At 45.3% G+C, this 20,113-nt stretch overlaps 1 protein-coding gene across 1 annotated transcript in view; it reads left to right on the top strand.

Moving 5' to 3' along the window:
• VPS8 (VPS8 subunit of CORVET complex) overlaps positions 1-20,113 on the top strand; it is a 264,409-nt gene that overhangs the window by 152,137 nt on the left and 92,159 nt on the right. The window contains exons 35-39 of the mRNA XM_029911106.1: positions 2,348-2,546; positions 8,822-8,939; positions 10,385-10,526; positions 12,207-12,296; positions 14,313-14,355. Of these exons, the coding sequence (XP_029766966.1) occupies positions 2,348-2,546; positions 8,822-8,939; positions 10,385-10,526; positions 12,207-12,296; positions 14,313-14,355 (592 nt within the window). The remainder of the gene's footprint in view (positions 1-2,347; positions 2,547-8,821; positions 8,940-10,384; positions 10,527-12,206; positions 12,297-14,312; positions 14,356-20,113) is intronic.

Below are 20,113 nucleotides of genomic sequence, written 5' to 3'. Positions count from 1 at the left end.
ATTTAAAAGTCACTATCATTGAACAAAAAAACTTCAGAAACAGACTTCAAAGAGAAACAGCAGAACTAAAATTCATTTGCAAATTTAACACCATTAATCTGGGCTTGAATAGGGACTGGGAGTGGCTGGCTCATTACAGAAGCAGCTTTTCCTCTCCTGGAATTGACACCTCCTCATCTATTATTGGGAGTGGACTACATCCACCCTGATTGAATTGGCCCTGTCAACACTGGTTCTCCACTTGCGAAGTAACTCCCTGCTCTCCATGTGTCAGTATATAATGCCTGCATCTGTAACTTTCACTCTATGCATCCGAAGAAGTGAGGTTTTTACCCACGAAAGCTTATGCCCAAATAAATCTGTTAGTCTTTAAGGTGCCACCAGACTCCTTGTTGTTTTTATTGACAATATTCCCCTGACCTGTCCTATTCTTAAGAAATTCTCTCTGAAGAGACCTTAGATTATTGGAGTAGTTTATTATTCATAACACACAAGCTCCTACTGACTATGTTGTGTTGCCAGTGCTGTGGATTTGTGTGTAATGGGGACATACTTCAAAATGAGCTTTAGCAATATAATTTGTTTGCACTTTATAAAATAGTGAAACTTTTTTCACAGTAGTTTGTAAATTGATTTGGTTTATTTACTTCAAAAGGCCTAATCTGCAAGGTTATAACTTAATTTCACGGCTGCTGAACAGTCAAAGAACATCTACAACAGCTTATTTAAAAAAAAAAAATTTTTTTTAAATGTCCAATCTTTGTAGCATGTCAGAAGGAAGAACCATGATTCAAGCCCCTTCAAAAACATCTGTCTTTCTCCAATCCATATGAATGTTTATATCCTCTTTCAGGCAGAGGTTTTATTAAAACAGAGATTCCTAGAGGAACAAATGAGTTTAGTGTCTCAACTACAAATGTTTTTGTGGCAGCACATGAGACTAGATTCATCCCCCTGATGTAACTACACTGAAGTTAGGGGAAATACATCAGAGATTAATCTGGCCCATTTAATTTAGCTAGAGTTTTATTTTAAAGTAGGGGCATCGGGGTTAATAGAAATTGCCATGGGAAATTTAAAACCCAGTGCCCTTGTGTCCATGACTGATAAGCAATGATGGAAAATAGAGCAAAGTGTATATTGCTACAGTTCTCTTATCAAAGCTTTTATTATATTTTCATTTTCATTTCCATTTCCTGATCACTTCCCAGGAGAGTGTGTTTCCATTGCAAACAAGTGTAATGAAATCCATTCATTTGTGATGTGTGTTTGGGTGATGTACCTGCAGTGCCTGTTGTTTTTACCAGAACAAAGTGATGAGAAGCATGAACAAATTTATATCTAAATTTAGGACAGAATTATAAAATCATAGACATGTAGGGCTGGAAGGGACCTTGAGACCTCACCTAGTCCACCCCTCCCCCCATGCTGAGGCAGAGGGGCTGGACTATATTTACATGCTGTGTTAAGTAGTTTTACAGTCTTAACAGATTAATCAGCTCAACATGGCTTGGTGTGTGCAGCAAGCCTCTGGCCCAGAGATCTGTGGGAAGGTTGCTGGGGGTACCCGTTCCCTTTAAAGAAGGCAGAATCATGCCAAGTGGAGTGATCTCTATCTTCTTCAGCATACTCTTCTTGCCATGGATACTCCATTGTGGTGACCCCCTATGTGTACGTCCCTTTTTGGATACATGCTTCTCCTATGTACAGGCGGTCTCCTATATACATTGGGGTTGCATTCTTGAAAAGGGTGATGGATACCAAAACGACACATACCGGGGAATTTTTCACCAAAGACATAACGGAATAAGAGGAGGATGTGTTCACAACTGCACCACACTCGTCTACGACAATGCTCTTTTCACCTAAACACTGTACCTTTTTACAGTGACAGGTTCTACAGTACACATTTTACACATAAAACATTGAATAAAATAATGTGGAACCCTACTAACACCATTCAAACACAGAAAATTTTAATACAGTATAAAACATCGTCAATTACACTAAATTTAGGTAAGAGTGGAGGCTGGGTTTTCTTTGGCTGGCTTTTCCATGGCTGGCTTTTTGGTTGCAGAAGTCTTAAAAAAGGATTTTATCGACATCTGCTCTCCTGCATGAATCTTTGAACGATAGATCTCCCTGTAGCAAGCCACTGCATCATTGAGAGCCCTGGAGACTTTGGCAGACCATTCACGAAAAGGATCACTGCTCTGTATGATTTCCGTCATCTCATCCAGCAATCCAAAGAAACGGGAGAGATTCTTTGTCGTCAGACTCCGGCTTCCTGCCCTGTGTCATCGTCATCACCGTCCTTGCTTTCTTCGGATATCTCTTATTGGTCCAGCTCAATCAGTTCCTCATTTGTCAGTTGCTGAGCATGAAACTCCAACAACTCCTGTACATCGTCCTCCACCTCCTCGAAGCCGACTTCCTCCGGCAACATGACAAATTCTTGCTCGAGAGCAGGAACGGCATCAAATCCCACAAAGCTGTGGCCAATATCTGGCCATGCACGGTGCCAAACGCCGTTCATACATTGCGAAGTGACCTCTTCCCACGACACGTCAATGTTTTCCATGCAGTTCAAGATGTTATAGGACTTCCAAAACTCCTTTACACTGGGCTTTCCTTCACCTGCCATCTCCTTAATCAGCATGGAGAACGTCCTCCATAGGTAATAACCTTGGATGTGGCCATTACACCCTGGTCCATAGGCTGCAGCAATGATGTGGTGTTGGGTGGCAAAAATAGGACCTTGATGTTCGGGCAGAGGGCTTCATAGTCCAGTTCATGGGCACTTGCGTTATCCAGCAGAAGGAGAACCTTAAATGCCAAATTTTCCTTCTGACAGTAAACCTTAAATTTAGGAACAGCATGGTCTACAAACCACTCATGGAAAATTTTGCATGTCCTCCAGGACTTTCTGTTCGACTTCCAAATTACGGGGAGACGAGACTTGACGTAGCCCCTCATTGCTCTTGGGTTTTCACTGTGGTAGACAAGCATGGGCTTCAACTTGTAATCGCCTTCTGCATTTCCCCCAAGCAGAAGGGTTAAGCGGCCTTTTGAGGCTTTGAACCTAGGAGCAGTCTTCTCGTCACGAGAAATATGCCCTTGTGGGTATCTTCTTCCAGTAAAGGCCTGTCTCGTCAATGTTAAAAACTTGTTTTGCAAAGTAGCCACCTTCCGAAACAATTGTGTTTAGCTGCGTAGGAAACATTTCAGCTGCATCTTCATCCACAGTAGCTGCTTCTCCTGTGAGTTTTACATTATGTAGATTGGCCCACATCTGAAATCTGTGGAACCACCCACAACTAGTATTGAAGGTTTCCTTTTCTGCTGTTGAGCTCTCTCTCCCTCTCTTTCCTTTAAATCGTTATACAAGCTTTTGGCCTTCTCCTGAATCAAGCTTAAATTCACGGGCATTTTCTTTTCGTGGAGGTCATCAATCCAGTCAGCCAGCAAGCATTCAATTTTCTCCATTGTACTGCTGCTTTGTTTCGTTATCTTCCTTGATGACAGTTATGTAGCACTTCTAGCCCTTTCACGAATTCAATCAGCACTCTTAAAAATTGAGCGTACTGTCGAACCAGGCAAACCGACAATACGAGCAATGTCGGCTGCACACTCACCTCTTTCAATACATTTTATAACATCTAATTTCACTTCTAATGTTACACTTTTGCGTTGCCTCTTAGACACAAGCGCACCTTTAACACTTTGAATGTGTTTTGCACTCATGTTGGGTACAGGACAGTACTGTACTTGGGGCCCGCCCTGCCTCTTCCTGCCTAGTTCCACCCTCTCCTCCGAGCGCCCCGTCCCCCTCCTCCCCGCGCTTCCTGAACGCCACCTAACAGCTGATCACGGCATTCAGTAGGCACTGGGAGGGAGGGGGAGGAGTTGATTGGTGGCCCTGTGGACTGCCAGCAGACACAGCTACAGTACTGTACTGTACAATAGGGGAACATGTTCCAATTCATGTCAGTGCCAATCCATGAAAATGACACAGATGCAGATCAGGACCAGCATGAATTGGAACACGTTCCTCTATTGATGAGCGATGGGTATCCAAAACAACGGATAAGGGAGAGACTTATACCGGGGACCCCCTGTATTGCCCTACTGTATGTCCTTTTCCTCCGCGCATGTTCCCTCTTCTCCCTGGAATTGATTCTGAACTCACTTACTATAGTTTTGCACAGCTTTATAATCCTTTTTTTTTTTTCTGGCATGCAATTGATCACCTTGGATTGATGGGTACCAGCACTCATAGAAAGTTGTTACTCAGCTCTAACTATGCCAAAACCCAGTGGTCCTTCCCTATTCCTTTTCATGGATCCTTAAGGAAAGAAGTCAGCTTCCTCTCAAGGTTGGGAGTCAGATAACAAGTGCCAGCATCACTTCCAGAAAAGGTGTTTATTCCTATTTTCTTAGGGTCTGTATCCCATTCTTGAACCTTGAAGGCAGAACTGGTACCTCTGGAGAATTGATACTGGGACGCTTCCCAGGGGTTCCCAGAGCTGTGAGGCACCTTGCTACCACCTGCCCTTATCATGAGGAGCCCTTGTTAGTGCCTACTGTGGGTCAGCTCTCCAGCTCCATTGGCCATGGGCAACATAAGCTCACGTACCCAGTGCCCACTGTCTCTCTACAGGTTATCAATAGGCACACTCCAACCCCCGAGCCCTCCAAGTGTAGGAGTGTCCAGCCCCGATCCACTAGACACTCGCAGTATTAACAGATCCTCAGCTTCCAAAGAAAGGGTACACCCCATCTTACCAGTTCCACTTCATTGACGGCTGGATCTCCGGACAGTATGTGTAGGAGTCCCATTCTCGAGGCCCCAACTGTCAGTGTTTCATTGCAGACATATCAGTCCCTGTAAGAGCTCTCTTTACACATCAATGTGAGGGAACTGAGGGTGGTGAGCCTAGCCTGCCAGGTGTTCCAACCCCACTTGGAGGGCAACTGTGTTCTGTGTAAGGACCGACACACAACAACAGTGTTTTACATAAACAGGTAGGACGGAGTGCATTCCTCTCCCCAGGAATGCCAGGAAGTTCTTTGCCTATGGGAATTCCGCATAGCCCACTTGATCCACCTTGAAGCTTCCTACCTTCTGGGGTCGCAGAACAAGTTAACAGATCATCTCAGCAGATCCTTTTCCAACCATCATGAGTGGTCCGTTCGCCCAGACATCATGAGCACCATTTTCCAGAGGTGGGGAACTCCCTAGGTAGACCTGTTCGCGACAAAGCACTACAAGAAGTGTCTTCAGTTCTGCTTCTTCCTAGGTCACAGCCCGGGCACGCTCATAGATGCCTTTCTACTCTCTTGGACGGTCCATCTCTTCTACGCGTTCTCTCACATCCCTCTCATACACAGAGTCCTGCTGAAGGTCAGAAGGGACAAGGACATGCCTTATCCTGATAACTCCAGCCCAGCCACATCAGCACTGGTTCACCACCCTCCTAGATCTCTTGGTGGACACACCAATCAGCCTGCCCCTGTTTCCAGACCTGATCTCTCAGGGCCATCTGTGTCATCTGAACCTCAAGTCCCTTCATCTCATGGCGTGGAAGCTCCATGGCTGAATCCCACAGAACTGGCATGGTCTGAGCCGGTTTGCAGGGTGCTTTTAGGGAGCAGGAAACTGTCCACTAGAACCACTTACCTGGCAAAGTGGAAGAGATTCTCGATCTCGTCAGCACAAAAGGCGGTTTTGCCTACTCAGTCAACACTGCCTTTAATCCTAGATTACCTACTCCACTTGAAACAGCAAGGCCTAACAGTATCATCTGTTAGGGTCCATCTAGCTGCAGTCTCAGCCTTTCACCCATGGGTGAACAGCTTCTCAAACTCGATCAGTGGCTGTTTCCTTAAGGATTGGAGGGCTATACCCCCAGGTATGCACACGACTCTCTCTCCGGGACCTCAGCTTGGTGTTTGCAAGGCTAACAGGATCCCCATTTGAACCGCTGGCAACATGCTCTCTGCTCCACCTGTCCTGGAAGATGGCTTTCCTGGTCATCATTACTTCTGCCAGAAGGGTCTCAGAGATCCGAGCTCTGACTTTAGAACCACCGTACATAGTTTTCTTCAAGACAAGGTTCAGCTGTGGCCACACCCGGCCTTCATGCCAAAGGTGATCTCACAATTCCATAGTAACCACGATATCTTCCTACCTGTCTTCTATCAGAAGCCACAGGCTAACAGGGAAGAACAGAGACTTCGCTTGCTAGATGTTAGGTGTGCACTAGCCTTTTACAGAGAGAGGACTAAACCCTTTCCGAAATCCACTCAACTTTTCGTAGCTATTGCAGACAGAATGAAAGGCCTGCTAATCTCGGCCCAGAGAATTTTGTTGTGGATCAGTGCCTGTATCTGCACATACTATGACCTATGGATGGTCCCAGCTCCTCCACTGACAGCCCATTCTACAGCAGCGGCGTTCGTGGCAGAAGTCCCGATTCAGGACATATGTAGAGTGGCAACATAGTCATCAGTCCACACTTTCGCATCCCACTACACCAGTGGTCCCCAAATGTTTTACCTCGCGCCTCCCCCATACCCTGTCTGTGCCCCCCCCCCCCCCCCGCGCTGAGACAGGAGAAAGGCCATAGCTCCGGGTGGTGGGGGACACGGACAGGAGTAAGGAGGCCACACCTGGGGGCGGGGCCAGGACCAGAGCTGGGGCCAGCGGCCAGTGCCCCAGGGGCAGAGATGGCTGGTGCTCCCTCCCCACTCCTGTGGGGGCTGGCCCGTGCCCGTGCCCCAGCCACACACCCCTGAGTGTTCCTCCGTGCCCCTCTGGGGGGGGGGTGCCCCACAGTTTGGGGACCTCTGCTCTACCCATCACCCAGAAGCTAGAGATGATGTGGGTTTCAGCCAAGTGGTGTTACAGTCCATCTGCCAATGAACTCTGAACCCTCCCTGCACAATTGCTTGGGAGTCACCTACATTGGAATGTACATGAGCAAGCACTCAAAGAAGAAAAAATCCTTACTAACCTTTCATAACTCTTGTTCTTCAAGCTGTGTTCCTCGTGTCCATTCCAAACCCTCCTCCCCCTTCTTGCTTCTCTGTCAGACTTAACTGGCAAGAAGAAACTGAGGAGGCAGCATGTCATCGGGGCCCTATATACGGGCGCTATGGGGGCGCAACTCCAGAGGGCACCAGAGTTGACCCAACATACCACTGAGGGAAAAACTTTCGAGTGGCGGTGCTCAGGACGAGCACACACTTACATTGGAATGGACATGAGCAACACACCTCAAAGAACATCAGTTACGGAAAGTCAGTAACCATTTTTTATGCCCCCTACACCATCTATGGCAGACTATTTTAAGCTCTTCCAAGACCTTATGAAGAGGATGGCAGATACCTTGCAAATACCTCTAGAGGAGGAAAGAGACATACACCATAAGCTGCTGGATATTTTACATACATCCTATTCCTCGAGCATAGCCCTCCGTATCACTGAGGTGCTTTTGGATCCATGCTGCTAAGCTCATATGGCAAATGCCAGCATTGGCCTCACCAACATGCAAAAGGGCCAATAAAAATACTATGTATTCCCCCCAAGGGTACGGAATTTCTTTTCTCCCACCCTCCACCTAATTCCATCGTGATTGACGCAGTGAATTCCCGTGGCCGCCAACATCCTTCCAAATCAACCCTTTATGATAGGAATTGGAAGCAGCTTGACTTATCTGGGAGGAAGGCCTACTCTTCTGCTACTTCGCAATTCAGAATTTCAAACTCCAAGGCCTTAATGGCAAAGTACAACTGTCAAGGCTCCTTCCCCACTCTGAACTTTAGGGTACAGATGTGGGGGCCTGCATGAAAACTTCTAAGCTTAACTACCAGCTTAGATCTGGTCCGCTGCCACCACTCCCAATGTGCTAATTCCCTTCCCTGGGTAGCCTTGAGAGACTCTTTACCAATTCCCTGGTGGATCAAGATCCAACCCCCTTGGATCTTAAAACAAGGAGAAATTAACCATCCCCCCTCCTTTCTCCCACCAACTCCTGGTGGATCAAGATCCAACCCCCTTGGATCTAAAAACAAGGAAAAATTAATCAGGTTCTTAAAAAGAAGGCTTTTAATTAAAGAAAAAGGTCAACATCATCTCTGTAAAATCAGGATGGAAAATAACTTTACAGGGTAATCAAACTTAAAGAGCCCAGAGGACCCCCCTCTAGCCTTAGGTTCAAAGTTACAGCAAACAGAGGTAAACACTCTAGCAAAAAGGTACATTTACAAGTTGAGAAAACAAAGATAAAACTAACACGCCTTGCCTGGCTGTACTTACAAGTTTGAAATATGAGAGACTTGTTCAGAAAGATTTGGAGAGCCTGGATTGATGTCTGGTCCCTCTTAGTCCCAAGAGCGAACTCCCCCCAAAACAAAGAGCACAAACAAAAGCCTTCCCCCCACCAAGATTTGAAAGTATCTTGTTCCCTTATTGGTCCTTTGGGTCAGGTGTCAGCCAGGTTACCTGAGCTTCTTAACCTTTTACAGGTAAAAGGATTTTGGAGTCTCTGGCCAGGAGGGATTTTATAGTATTGTACACAGGAGGGCTGTTACCCTTCCCTTTTATAGTTATGACAACAACTATATGAACTATGCCAAATTTAACATTTTTATTGACCATCCATGGAGTCACAACGAGAACAATTCCAAACCATTATCAGTGAGGAGCAGTTAGTGGCCAAAACAACACTTCAGACAACACTTGATTCGGCTGATAAAGCGGCCCATTCCATCTCAACGGCAGTTGTGATGCGGCGAGCTTCATGGTTGCATCTTTCAGGTTTCCTGAAGGAGATTCAGACAACGGTTGAAGACCTCTCCTTCGAAGGCTCTAAGTTGTTTGCTGAGAAGACTGATGCCTCACTTGACATGCTTAAGGACTTCAAAGCCTCACTTCGGTCCCTGGGGATTTATATGCCTGGACAAAAATGAAAATGTCTTCTCACAAACCATGTACATCACAGTTTCTGCCACACCGCTATTATGAACCACAGAGAAAATTTTCAAATTTCAGAGATGCAAACAATCAGTCATATGTCAGCTGAGAACACAGAAGGGAAGCTCTGCGACAGTCACAGCCCACAGGCACTTGCTCAGTCTGGAGGTCTCTGCATCTCCCCAGTCAGTGGAGACAACTCCAAGTGTGGTCACTCTTCAGTGCACAGGACTTGCAGATGACAGGATTGTCTTCTCTGATCAGAGATATGGGGGGGAGTAAATCCAGGTAGTCCTCCAAACCCCTTAACTCCCTCCATCTCTATGGTAAAAAGGTTCTAGGTCCTGTCTCATGTTTTCAGAGGTCCTAACTTGGTTAACAATTCTGCTAAGGAGAGCCAGAAAAGAATCCAGCTCAGACTCCCACAGCTGCAATGGCTCTGCAATGCCAAAAGTAGTACAAGTATTTTTGGTCAGAATCTAGGTAGGTATTACTCGGAGTACACATGGAAAGCAAACCGATAAATAAGTTGCCACTTCTACATCATAGTATTTCTAATCATAACCACACTATGAGAGCTGTAGCCACATAAGGTCCTTTTACCTGTGCTGCGCAGTGCATACTCATCCTAGAGTGCACTGCTATGCTCTACCACCTGCACCAATGACTTCCTGTCCTCTTTTCCACTTCCACTCCCTCCTGCTGGCTTGGACCACTTACTTCACAGTTCTGCTACATGTGTACATGTTCACTATGAGGACAATAATCTGGAATTCAGTAACTAGGGAACGAGCAGATCTTCATTGCCATTCATGTTCTTATCCTGCCCTTGCCACTCTAGTGACTGACCACCTTCTGGTTCTGCACTAAGTGATGTGGCTAACATCTGTCACCTGTGTTTTTTCTCTTTCCTTTCCAACTACTAATTTTTTATTTCTTTCATGGCTGCTGTGTGTGTGTGTGTTTACTGAAGGCAGGTCGAACAAGTGTGATGTGTAATTGGAACAGAAAGTAGAGGTAGCTCTTGTTTCCTGGGGAGCTTGTTCCACATGTGGGACCAGGCCCTGAGGAAAGCTTCATCTCTGGCACAGATGAGCTTTACGTTTGGGATGGACAGTTTCAGTGTGCCTGAGGAGTGGAGTTATTGACCCTGGTCTTCATCCTGGAGCTTCAGGTGACCTTTTAGGTATTCTGGGCTCAAACCACAGAACTTCTTGGGAAGGGCAGAGCTCTTGAATTTGACGCTGTTCTGTAGGGGAGCCATTATAGAGGGCAGCTGTTCTTCAGGTTTAGTTCTAGGTTTGTAACCTGTATTTTGTCGGCTGCGTGCAGCCTTTTACTTTAATCTAACATGTCCACTGCTTGAATGAGATACAATAGCAATTAAAATTCCTGTCTGTGTTCCAGGGAAGGTATCAATCAGGACATGCTACAGATATCTCCCTGTGTCACTGAACAATTCATTGAGTTGTTGTGTCACTACAATCCTGACCAGGTTTTAGAGACACTGCAGGTTCTGGAGTTCTACAGACTGGAAGAGACCATTCAGGTAAGTTGGCTGGTACACTGTGAGTGCTCATCCACATTTGGTCAGATTTTAGTAAAGGTGTTTAAACTTAGTTAAATGCAGTTCCTGTCAAATGAATTTCTGTCATGGTTTAGGCAGTCAGCATGGACAGGACAAACAGAGCTATGCTCCAGTCTAAGTCACAATTATATTAGCCCAGTTATTAATTGTCATTCTCACATGGTTAGGAAATAAAGAAAAATTGGGAAACATTGTAAAATCTGATTCTAACATGCTTTGACCCTATTCATGATGTTGCCTGTGTGGTGTGAGAGAACAGTTTAGCTGCTGCTGTATTTAAAACTTAACTTACTAATTTCCAAATTCAGTTCTCAGCTCATTGAGGAGAGGATCTAAGTCTTCAGAATGGAATTTTTACCTCTGTCATTTGGTTAGATCAGGGGTGGGCAAACTTTTTGGCCCGAGGGCCACATCGGGGAATAGAAATTGTATGGCGGGCCATGAATGCTCACAAAATTGGGGTTGGGGTTCAGGAGGGGGTGTGGGCTCTGGGGTGGGGCTGGGGATGAGGAGTTTGGGGTGTAGGAGGGTGCTCTGGGCTGGAACCGAGGGATTCTGAGGGTGGGAGGGGGATCAGGGCTCAGGCAGGGGTGTGGGAAGGGGTGCAGGTTCCGGCCGGGGGTGCGGGCTCTGGGGTGGGGCTGGGGATGAGAGGTTTGGGGTGCAGGAGGGTGCTCTGGGTTGGGATTGAGGGGTTTGGAGAGCAGGAGGGGAATCAGGACTAGGGCAGGGGGTTGGGGCATGGGGAGAGGCTTAGTGGGTGCAGGCTCCAAACGGCGCTTACCTCAAGCGGCTCCCAGAAGCAGTGGCATGTCCCTTCTCTGGCTCCTATGCGGAGGTGCGGCCAGGTGCCTCTGCACGCTGCCTCATCTGCAGGCACCGCCCCTGCAGCTCCCATTGGAGTGTGTAGGAGCTGGAGCGGGGCCATGCCGTGGCTTCCAGGAGCCACATGGTGCGGCCCCGACCCTGCGCCCTGGCCGGAGCAGGGCCGAGCCGCCTGGTGCGGCCCCGACCCAGTGCTCCGGCCGGAGCAAGCCCTGGCTGGAGCGCCAGAGCGGGGCTGAGCCATGTTTTCCCATCCCTGGGTTAGATCCTGTGTAAAGCGGTTCTTTTAGGGAATGTCATTCAAGTCAGTACAGTCAGATTGCAGTCTGTTTCATATATAAACATACAAACATTCACATTCTAATGGCAGTATGTGGAGTTTCCTTTACATGTAAATAGGTTATGCGAATAGAGCTCTCTATTGTGACTGGTAAAAGCGTTGGAAGGTGCTTGAAACCATAAGAGACTGGTACTTCCGTAGGCAGCACTTCCAGCATTTTACTGCTGGTAGAGATTCTTATTGACCTGTATTTGATTGATTGATTTATTATGGCTCATAATCTTTCCTTGATTTTGATTTTTGTTTGTTTCTGTTTAAGCTTTGAATTCCCTTTTTAATAGTTATAGTGTGTGATTAGGAATGAAGACACTCCATCCAGTGTGAAAATGTCTGTGTGCCTCAGATGGGTAATGTCCAGGATCATGAGCACATGGATGCACAGGAGATGTGAAGTCCACTCTGACTAATGCAATCACTCCATTCTATCTAACAACAGAAACAGTAGATTCTTTAAAATAGACTCTTTTTTTGCCCAGATTACCCAGAAACACCTGCTCCATGAAGCTTCCTCCTACCTGCTGGAGAAGAAAGGAGATGTTCATGGTGCCTTCCTAGTAATGCTTGAGGTATAGTAAACTGAGGTCCTGTATTCAAAAGCTGAACACTTCTGCTAAAATGATCAGCAGCGAAATAGGTTGTGTTGAAACTAAAATGTCATCATTAGTTTTCAGTGTTGTTCTGCTGAGATGAATGAGGGCAGTATTGTATTAATTTTAGATGGCATAAAGGGCCCAAAGAGTCAGAGGTGGTAACGGGACCCTGAAACTGTCCAATATTAAACAGTTGTAAACAAGGTTCAGTGTTTGATTTACAGAGACCTCAGCCTGCTTACCGTCTTTCCCCGAAAATAAGACATCCCCCGAAAATAAGACCTACTTCCAGTTTTGCCTCTCGCTGTAATATAAGGCATCCCCCCGAAAATAAGACCTCCCCGATAATAAGGCCACCCCGGAATATAAGGCCCCGAAGCTACCGTAAAGCGTCTGACTCCTCTGGACTGTAGCGGCGGGCGCCGCCGCACAGCTCACTGATTGGCCGCAGGACAAGAAAAATAAGACCTCCCCTGAAAATAAGACCCAGCGCATCTTTGGGAGCAAAAATTAATATAAGACACTGTCTTATTTTCGGGGAAACAGGGTAGTATCATGGCAAATACACTGAGTCCTTTTTAACCTTTTATTAAAGATACAGAAGAGAGAGAAACAGTTTAAGCATTTTAAATGTGAAGAGTTAAGTGAGGCTTTCATTTTAACAACTTCCCTTTCCCTTTAGAGAGTCTCTTGAAGGAAAAACTCCTTGTTTGGCAGTCTCTTATTTGGTAATAACTGTCCTTTTTGGGGAAAAGAGAAAAACTTAGTTGATGGCTGGAGCTGTTTTGTTTTTGTTTGTTAAAGTCCAGTCCTGTTTCCTAGAAGACAAAACAAGACAAAACACACAAAAGGGGAGGGAAAAAAAGAACAGCAAAGTTAGCAAATGCAGCGTCTGTCTCTGGTGTCAACTCTCACTTGCAGCCTCATTGCTGGAGAAATACAGGCGCAGCACGTGATTTGATCAACCACTCTGAGACCTGGCAAACTTGGACTGTTTAGGGCATTTCACTTAGCTGCCTTTTTCTGGTCACAGGATGCAAAATATACAGCATTGGCTGGCTAAGCCAGACTCTTACTAGACAAGGAAAAAGAAGAGAGATGTAAGAATAGAAATAAATAGGGTAGGGAAGGAAAATTACAGATTGGGGGATGGAGGGAAGGCAGAGTCTCACATTTCCAGGTGGTGCTTGGGATTTAGCAGGATCAGGTAGAGGTGGAGGTGGTGATGTCATCTGAGTCCCTCTCTGTGGCCCAGTCTGGTCAGGACATCTCTCAGAATTAGAATGAAGAAGGTCCAGGGTCCCAGGAGACAGTGGGGGTGGCACCTATGATGATGAAGCCCACTCCTTCCCCTGCTCTCATCTTTCAGTTAGCCAGTGGTCTCTTTTTAGGACTGCAAAAGGGATTGATAGCTGGAATAGCCCATCCCCCTATTTTTTTGTTCATCAGTTAGGCCTAATTCTGACACACCAGTTTGGGTTCATTGATTTCAGGCCCCACACTTCTCTTGTTTACCAGGCATGATCTGAAAACAGTTCCTGAATTATAGCAGAAGGCCTTTTTGTTCTAACTACCCTAGTCTTTTTGTCTCACTTTTGCCCCTTTACCCATCAACATTTATTGTTACAGATTATTGTGACGTTTTATGAGCTTTCACTCACTCACTTCTGACAGTTGAATTCACAATTATGGTAAATCGGTAGGTCTAGTTATTACAACAGCAGTTAGCTCTGACAAAAGCTATGTTCCACGCTGTCTGCAGACTCAGCAGACATCTCTGCGTTGGTTTACATTTGCTTTACATTTTGAATGTTGTCTTTGTAGCAGATTGAGACTTGATTTTGATTATCTTAGTCAAAGTTTAACTTGCAGGTTGTTCCCCACATATGAGGGAGGGTCTGTGCACTGCAGTAGTCGTGCTCAGGCAGCAAAGTGCCCTTTGTATAAACCCTGTGACTTTAATGGTCTAAGATATATTTTGATTTGTTTTAGCAACTACGAAGCAAGTTGTTGATGCTTACACATGAAATTGAAGGTAAGCTGTTGGTTTTGATTTTAATTAAAAATTATTTTACCTTCAGTTTTTCCATGAGATGTGTTCTTTGAAATAGAAGTGCTAGAAGTTAAAATGCTAACTTAGCTATCATAGTAATTCAAGTGAACTTTCATCATCCAGCGATTCTCAGATTTTTAACTCACAAGAGCCTCAATGGATTGTTACAGTTCAGTTGCTGCTCTGTGATCCCTTTTGGTCATGATTGGCACTGTGGTGACCTGCCAGAAATTTGTCTCATGATTCTAATTTCACAACAGAAGGATCTGACAGCTCATTACTTTTGTCCTTGAAAATGAGAAACATCTGGAAGTAATGGATCACATTTCAGGATTCCAGGGACAGAGAAATCTTCCACATAGTGATCCTTTCATCTTACAGATTGAGAGTCTTCTTGGTTGAAGAAACAATGAGAAAAAAGACTACATTATATATTCTGGAGTTATGGACTACCAAAAAGTCCCTCGATCCCTTATAAAGCAGTCACGAGGAGCTAAGTGTGTTCTTCTCTAGAGAGAGAATATGGCTGATTTTGGGGGGCGGAATCAAAGTAAAGCTTTTATGAGAAACTACAATCATGTCACAACTTAGTGGTTTGATGCATTTGCACTTAGCAAGTGTGCATGGTGAATAAGCTAGCTAATACATTCAGCATTTTACTCATACTTATGTTTCCTTTTAAATTTAGTCTTTTTACACAAAGCAGAATTAGCCTGTACAGCTCATTGCCACAGGATATAGTTGAGGCCAAGAGCTTACTAGGAATAAAAAGCCATCAGACATGTATATGGATGACAACATCTGTAGTTATATTAGATAGGACAAACGTAATATATGATATAACCTCTCTCCTGTTTCAGGAATAAGCCAACCATTAACTTGTCAGGGTATAGAAAGAAACAACTTCTATGAGTGCTGTCCCTGTGCGTGCTCCACTCCAGGTGACGGTGCGTCCTGGCGCCATTGATAGATCTTCAGTAGCAGTGCCTGGTCGGGACGCACGCGCTCAGCTGCTGTCTTGCGGCATCGTTAGGGTCTGCCTGAGCGCGCGCGTCCTGCACCCCTCTCAGTTCCTTCTCAACCGTCCTCAGGTGAAGACGGGACTTGGGGCAGTGCTCATCTCTTCCCTGGTTACTGTAGGAAATAAGTAGAGAAAAATAGAAATAGTTAGCTAGCCATTCCCCAGTTCTCCCTTTCCTTTAGTATAGTTCATTAGTTTAAATTAAAAAAAAAAAAAAAAAAAAACATTCCTCAAGTTAGTCTCTTGTTGAGACTTCCCTGCCCGCTCATACTTTCATTATACCGGGGTCGCCAGGCTTTAAGAAATGTGGCTCCTGCAAGGAGTCTATGCCACGGTCTGACGGGCACTCACTCTGCGTTAAATGCCTTGGTGAGAGACACATCCCTGTGAAGTGTCTCCACTGCACCAACTTAAAAACTAGAGCTTGCCCTGACAGAGACTTGCAGCTAAAAATGCTCCTCGTGGAGAAAGCTCTGCAGCTGCCTATGGAAAAGAGCAGTAAACCCTCTCCCTCAGGGTCCCCTGCCAAGTCAGAACAGACTGGGAGCACGGCTTCACCCTCTCACGGGAAGAGGCAGGAAACCCTAATGTCTCCTCTCAGAGACACTCAAAAGGGTAAAGGATCTCCTGCAGGGTCTTTACCCTTGGTGCTGTCAGCACCGAGAGCAGGCAACTCTGACTGCCCCCGCACTTCAGAAGCAACTCACATAGGGCTCAAAAGCAGCGACCTGACTTACCACAGCAGGAAGCTCTCCTCGGCACTGGTCCCTCCAATGGGCCCGGTGCTGGCAACGCGTTCCACCACGGCACCGACCCTGCCTGCCACCCCCGGAGCAGATTCAGACCCCCTTTGGGGCACTCACGAGCGTCTCACAGCTCCTGCAAAAGTGAAACTAAAATCACTGGGCTGCTGCTCACACTTCACGCTCTGCAGCATACCAGCCTAGGGTGCAGCAACAATTCCTGCATCAGCAGGATATCTCTGTGGCCCCTGAGCCTGACTCTCCTCTCCTCTCCTCTCCTCCACATGGAGCACGCACTGTTTGAACAGCAGCTCTCACCACCTGACCTGGCTACTTTCACTGATCGTGAGAACGGCACACAGCAGCAGGCAGAGTTCTCCCTGCCTGTGTCTCCCCCTCCACCGGAGCCATACGTACCCCAAGACATGGCGCATCATAAGAATCAGCCTCAGTTTCCCTACTTTGTCCCCTAATGGCCGGGACCCAACTTTTCCTACCTGGTGCCCTGGTCTCAGTGGTACCTGTGGTCGGCTCCTGCCACCGCTCCTCCTTGCGCCTCTTCTACCGGACCACAAACTCGCCTATATCTCCAGCTCCATCAACATCTAGAGCTCCTGAACCCCCTCCTGAAGAGGTGGACTATGAACCCTTCCCGGATTTACCGGCTTCTGCCTCACCATCAGCCTCAGAAGACGCCCTCATGCCTCCACCTCCACAAAACGTGGAGGACTTTAAGCAATTCCAGGAACTTTTCAAGAGAATGGCACTCAGCCAGGACATCCCTTTGGAGGAAGTCCAGGAGACACAACATAGACGCCTCAAAATCCTCCAACCCTCTGCACCCTCCAAGATCGCACTACCCATAAATGAAGCTCTCCTAGATACTCTCCGGCAGACCCGTTTCCATTCCACCAACATGCAAGAAAGCTGAACGTAAATACGACATGCCCGCGAGGGACGTCAATTTCTTTTCCCACCCACAACCCAATTCTCTTGCGGTGGATGCAACGACACAGAACAAAGCATAAGAACATAAGAACGGCCATGCTGGGTCAGACCAAAGGTCCATCCAGCCCAGTATCCTGTTTACTGACAGTGGCCAATGCCAGGTGCCCCAGAGGGAGTGAACCTAACAGGTAATGATCAAGTGATCTCTCTCCTGCCATCTATGTCCACCCTCTGACAAACAGAGGCTAGGGACACCATTCCTTACCCATCTTGACTAATAGCCATTAATGGACTTAACCTCCATGAATTTATCTAGTTCTCTTTTCCTAGCCTTCACAACCTCCTCAGGCAAGGAGTTCCACAGGTTGACTATGCGCTGTGTGAAGAACTTCGTTTGTTTTAAAGCTGCTGCCCATTAATTTCATTCGGTGGCCCCTTGTTCTTATATTATGGGAACAAGTAAATAACTTTTCCTTATTCACTTTCTCCACATCACTCATGATTTTATATACCTCTATCATATCCCCCCTTAGTCTCCTCTTTTCCGAGCTGAAAAGTCCTAGCCTCTTTAATCTCTTCATATGGGACCCATTCCAAACCCCTAATCATTTTAGTTGTCCTTTTCTAAACTTTTTCTAATGCCAGTATATCTTTTTTTGAGATGAGACCACCACATCTGTACGCAGTATTCAAGATGTGGGTGTACATGGATTTATAGAAGGGCAATAAGATATTCTCCGTCTTATTCTCTATCCCTTTTTTAATGATTCCTAACATCCTGTTTGCTTTTTTGACTGCTGCTGCACACTGCGTGGACGTCTTCAGAGAGCTATCCACGATGACTCCAAGATCTTTCCTGATTAGTTGTAGCTAAATTAGCCCCCATCATATTGTATGTATCGTTGGGATTATTTTTTCCAATGTGCATTACTTTGCATTTATCCACATTAAATTTCATTTGCCATTTTGTTGCCCAATCACTTAGGTTTGTGAGATCTTTTTGAAGTTCTTCACAGTCTGCTTTGGTCTTAACTATCTTGAGCAGTTTTAGTATCATCTGCAAACTTTGCCACCTCACTGTTTACCCCTTTCTCCAGATCATTTATAAATAAATTGAATAGGATTAGCCCTAGGACTGACGCTTGGGGAACACCACTATTTACCACTTCCATTCTGAAAATTTACCATTTATTCCTACCCTTTGTTCCCTGTCTTTTTTAACCAGTTCTCAATCCATGAAAGGCTTTTCCCTCTTATCCCATGACAACTTAATTTATGTAAGAGTCTTCGGTGTGGGATCTTGTCAAAGGCTTTCTGGAAATCTAAGTACACTATAAAAAAAATGAGGAGTCCTTGTGGCACCTTAGAGACTAACACATTTATTTGGGCATAAGCTTTCATGGGCTAGAACCCACTTCATCAGATGTATGAAGTAAAAAATACAGGAGCAGGTATAAATACATGAAAGGATGGGGGTGCTTTACCAAGTGTTAGGTCAGTCCAACGAGATAAATATGTCCACTGGATCCCCCTTGTCCACATGTTTGTTGACCCCTTCAAAGAACGCTAATAGATTACTAAGACATGATTTCCCTTTACAGAAACCATGTTGACTTTTGCCCAAAAAGTTACGTTCTTCTATGTGTCTGACAATTTTATTCTTTACTATTGTTTCAACTAATTTGCCTAGTACTGACGTTAGACTTACCGGTCTGTAATTGCCGGGATCACCTCTAGAGCCCTTTTTAAATATTGGTATTACATTAGCTATCCTCCAGTCATTGGGTACAGAAGCTGATTTAAAGGACAGGTTACAAACCGTAGTTAATAGTGCTGCAATTTCACATTTTAGTTCTTTCGGAACTCTTGGGTGAATGCCATCTGATCCCGGTGACTTGTTACTGTTAAGTTTATCAATTAATTCCAAAACCTCCTCTAGTGACACTTCAATCTGTGACAATTCCTCAGATCTGTCACCTACAAAGGACAGCTCAGGTTTGGGAATCTCCCTAACATCCTCAGCCATGAAGACTGAAGCAAAGAATTCATTTAGTTTCTCCGCAATGACTTTATCGTCTTTAAGTGCTCCTTTTGTATCTCGATTGTCCAGGGCCCCACTGGTTGTTTAGCAGGCTTCCTGCTTCTGATGTACTTAAAAAACATTTTATTACCTTTTGAGTTTTTGACTAGCTGTTCTTCAAACTCCTTTTTGGCATTTCTTATTACATATTTACACTTAATTTGGCAGTGTTTATGCTCCTTTCTATTTACCTCACTAGGATTTGACTTCCACTTTTTAAAAGATGTCTTTTTATCTCTCACTGCTTCTTTTACATGGTTGTTAAGCCACAGTGGCTCTTTTTTAGTTCTTTTACTGTGTTTTTTAATTTGGGGTATACATTTAAGTTGGGCCTCTATCTTATCTTTGAAAAGTGTCCATGCAGCTTGCAGGGATTTCACTCTAGTCACTGTACCTTTTAATTTCTGTTGAACTAACTTCCTCATTTTTGCATAGTTCCCCTTTCTGAAATTAAATGCCACAGTGTTGGGCTGTTGAGGTGTGCTTTCCACCACAGGAATGTTAAATGTTGTTATATTATCACTATTTCCAAGCCGTCCTGTTATAGTTACCTCTTGGACTAGATCCTGCGCTCCGCTCAGGACTAAATCGAGAATTGCCTCTCCCCTTCTGGGTTCCTGTACCAGCTGCTCCAAGAAGCAGTCATTTAAAGTATAGAGAAATTTTGTCTCTGCATTTCGTCCTGAGGTGACATGTACCCAGTCAATATGGGGATAATTGAAATCCCCCACTATTATCGAGTTCTTTATTTTGATAGCCTCTCTAATCCCCCTTAGCATTTCATCGTCACTATCACTGTCCTGGTCAGGTGGTCGATAATAGATCCCTACTGTTATATTCTTATTAGAGCATGAAATTACCATCCATAGAGATTCTATGGAATGTGGATTCATTTAAGATTTTTACTTCATTTGATTCTACATTTTCTTGCACACATAGTGCCACTCC

The sequence above is a fragment of the Terrapene carolina genome, unplaced genomic scaffold (genome assembly GCF_002925995.2).
Source record: "Terrapene carolina triunguis isolate 2854851 unplaced genomic scaffold, T_m_triunguis-2.0 Scaffold88, whole genome shotgun sequence".
NCBI lineage: Eukaryota > Metazoa > Chordata > Testudines > Emydidae > Terrapene > Terrapene triunguis.
This window is presented reverse-complemented; position numbering and strand designations above follow the sequence as displayed.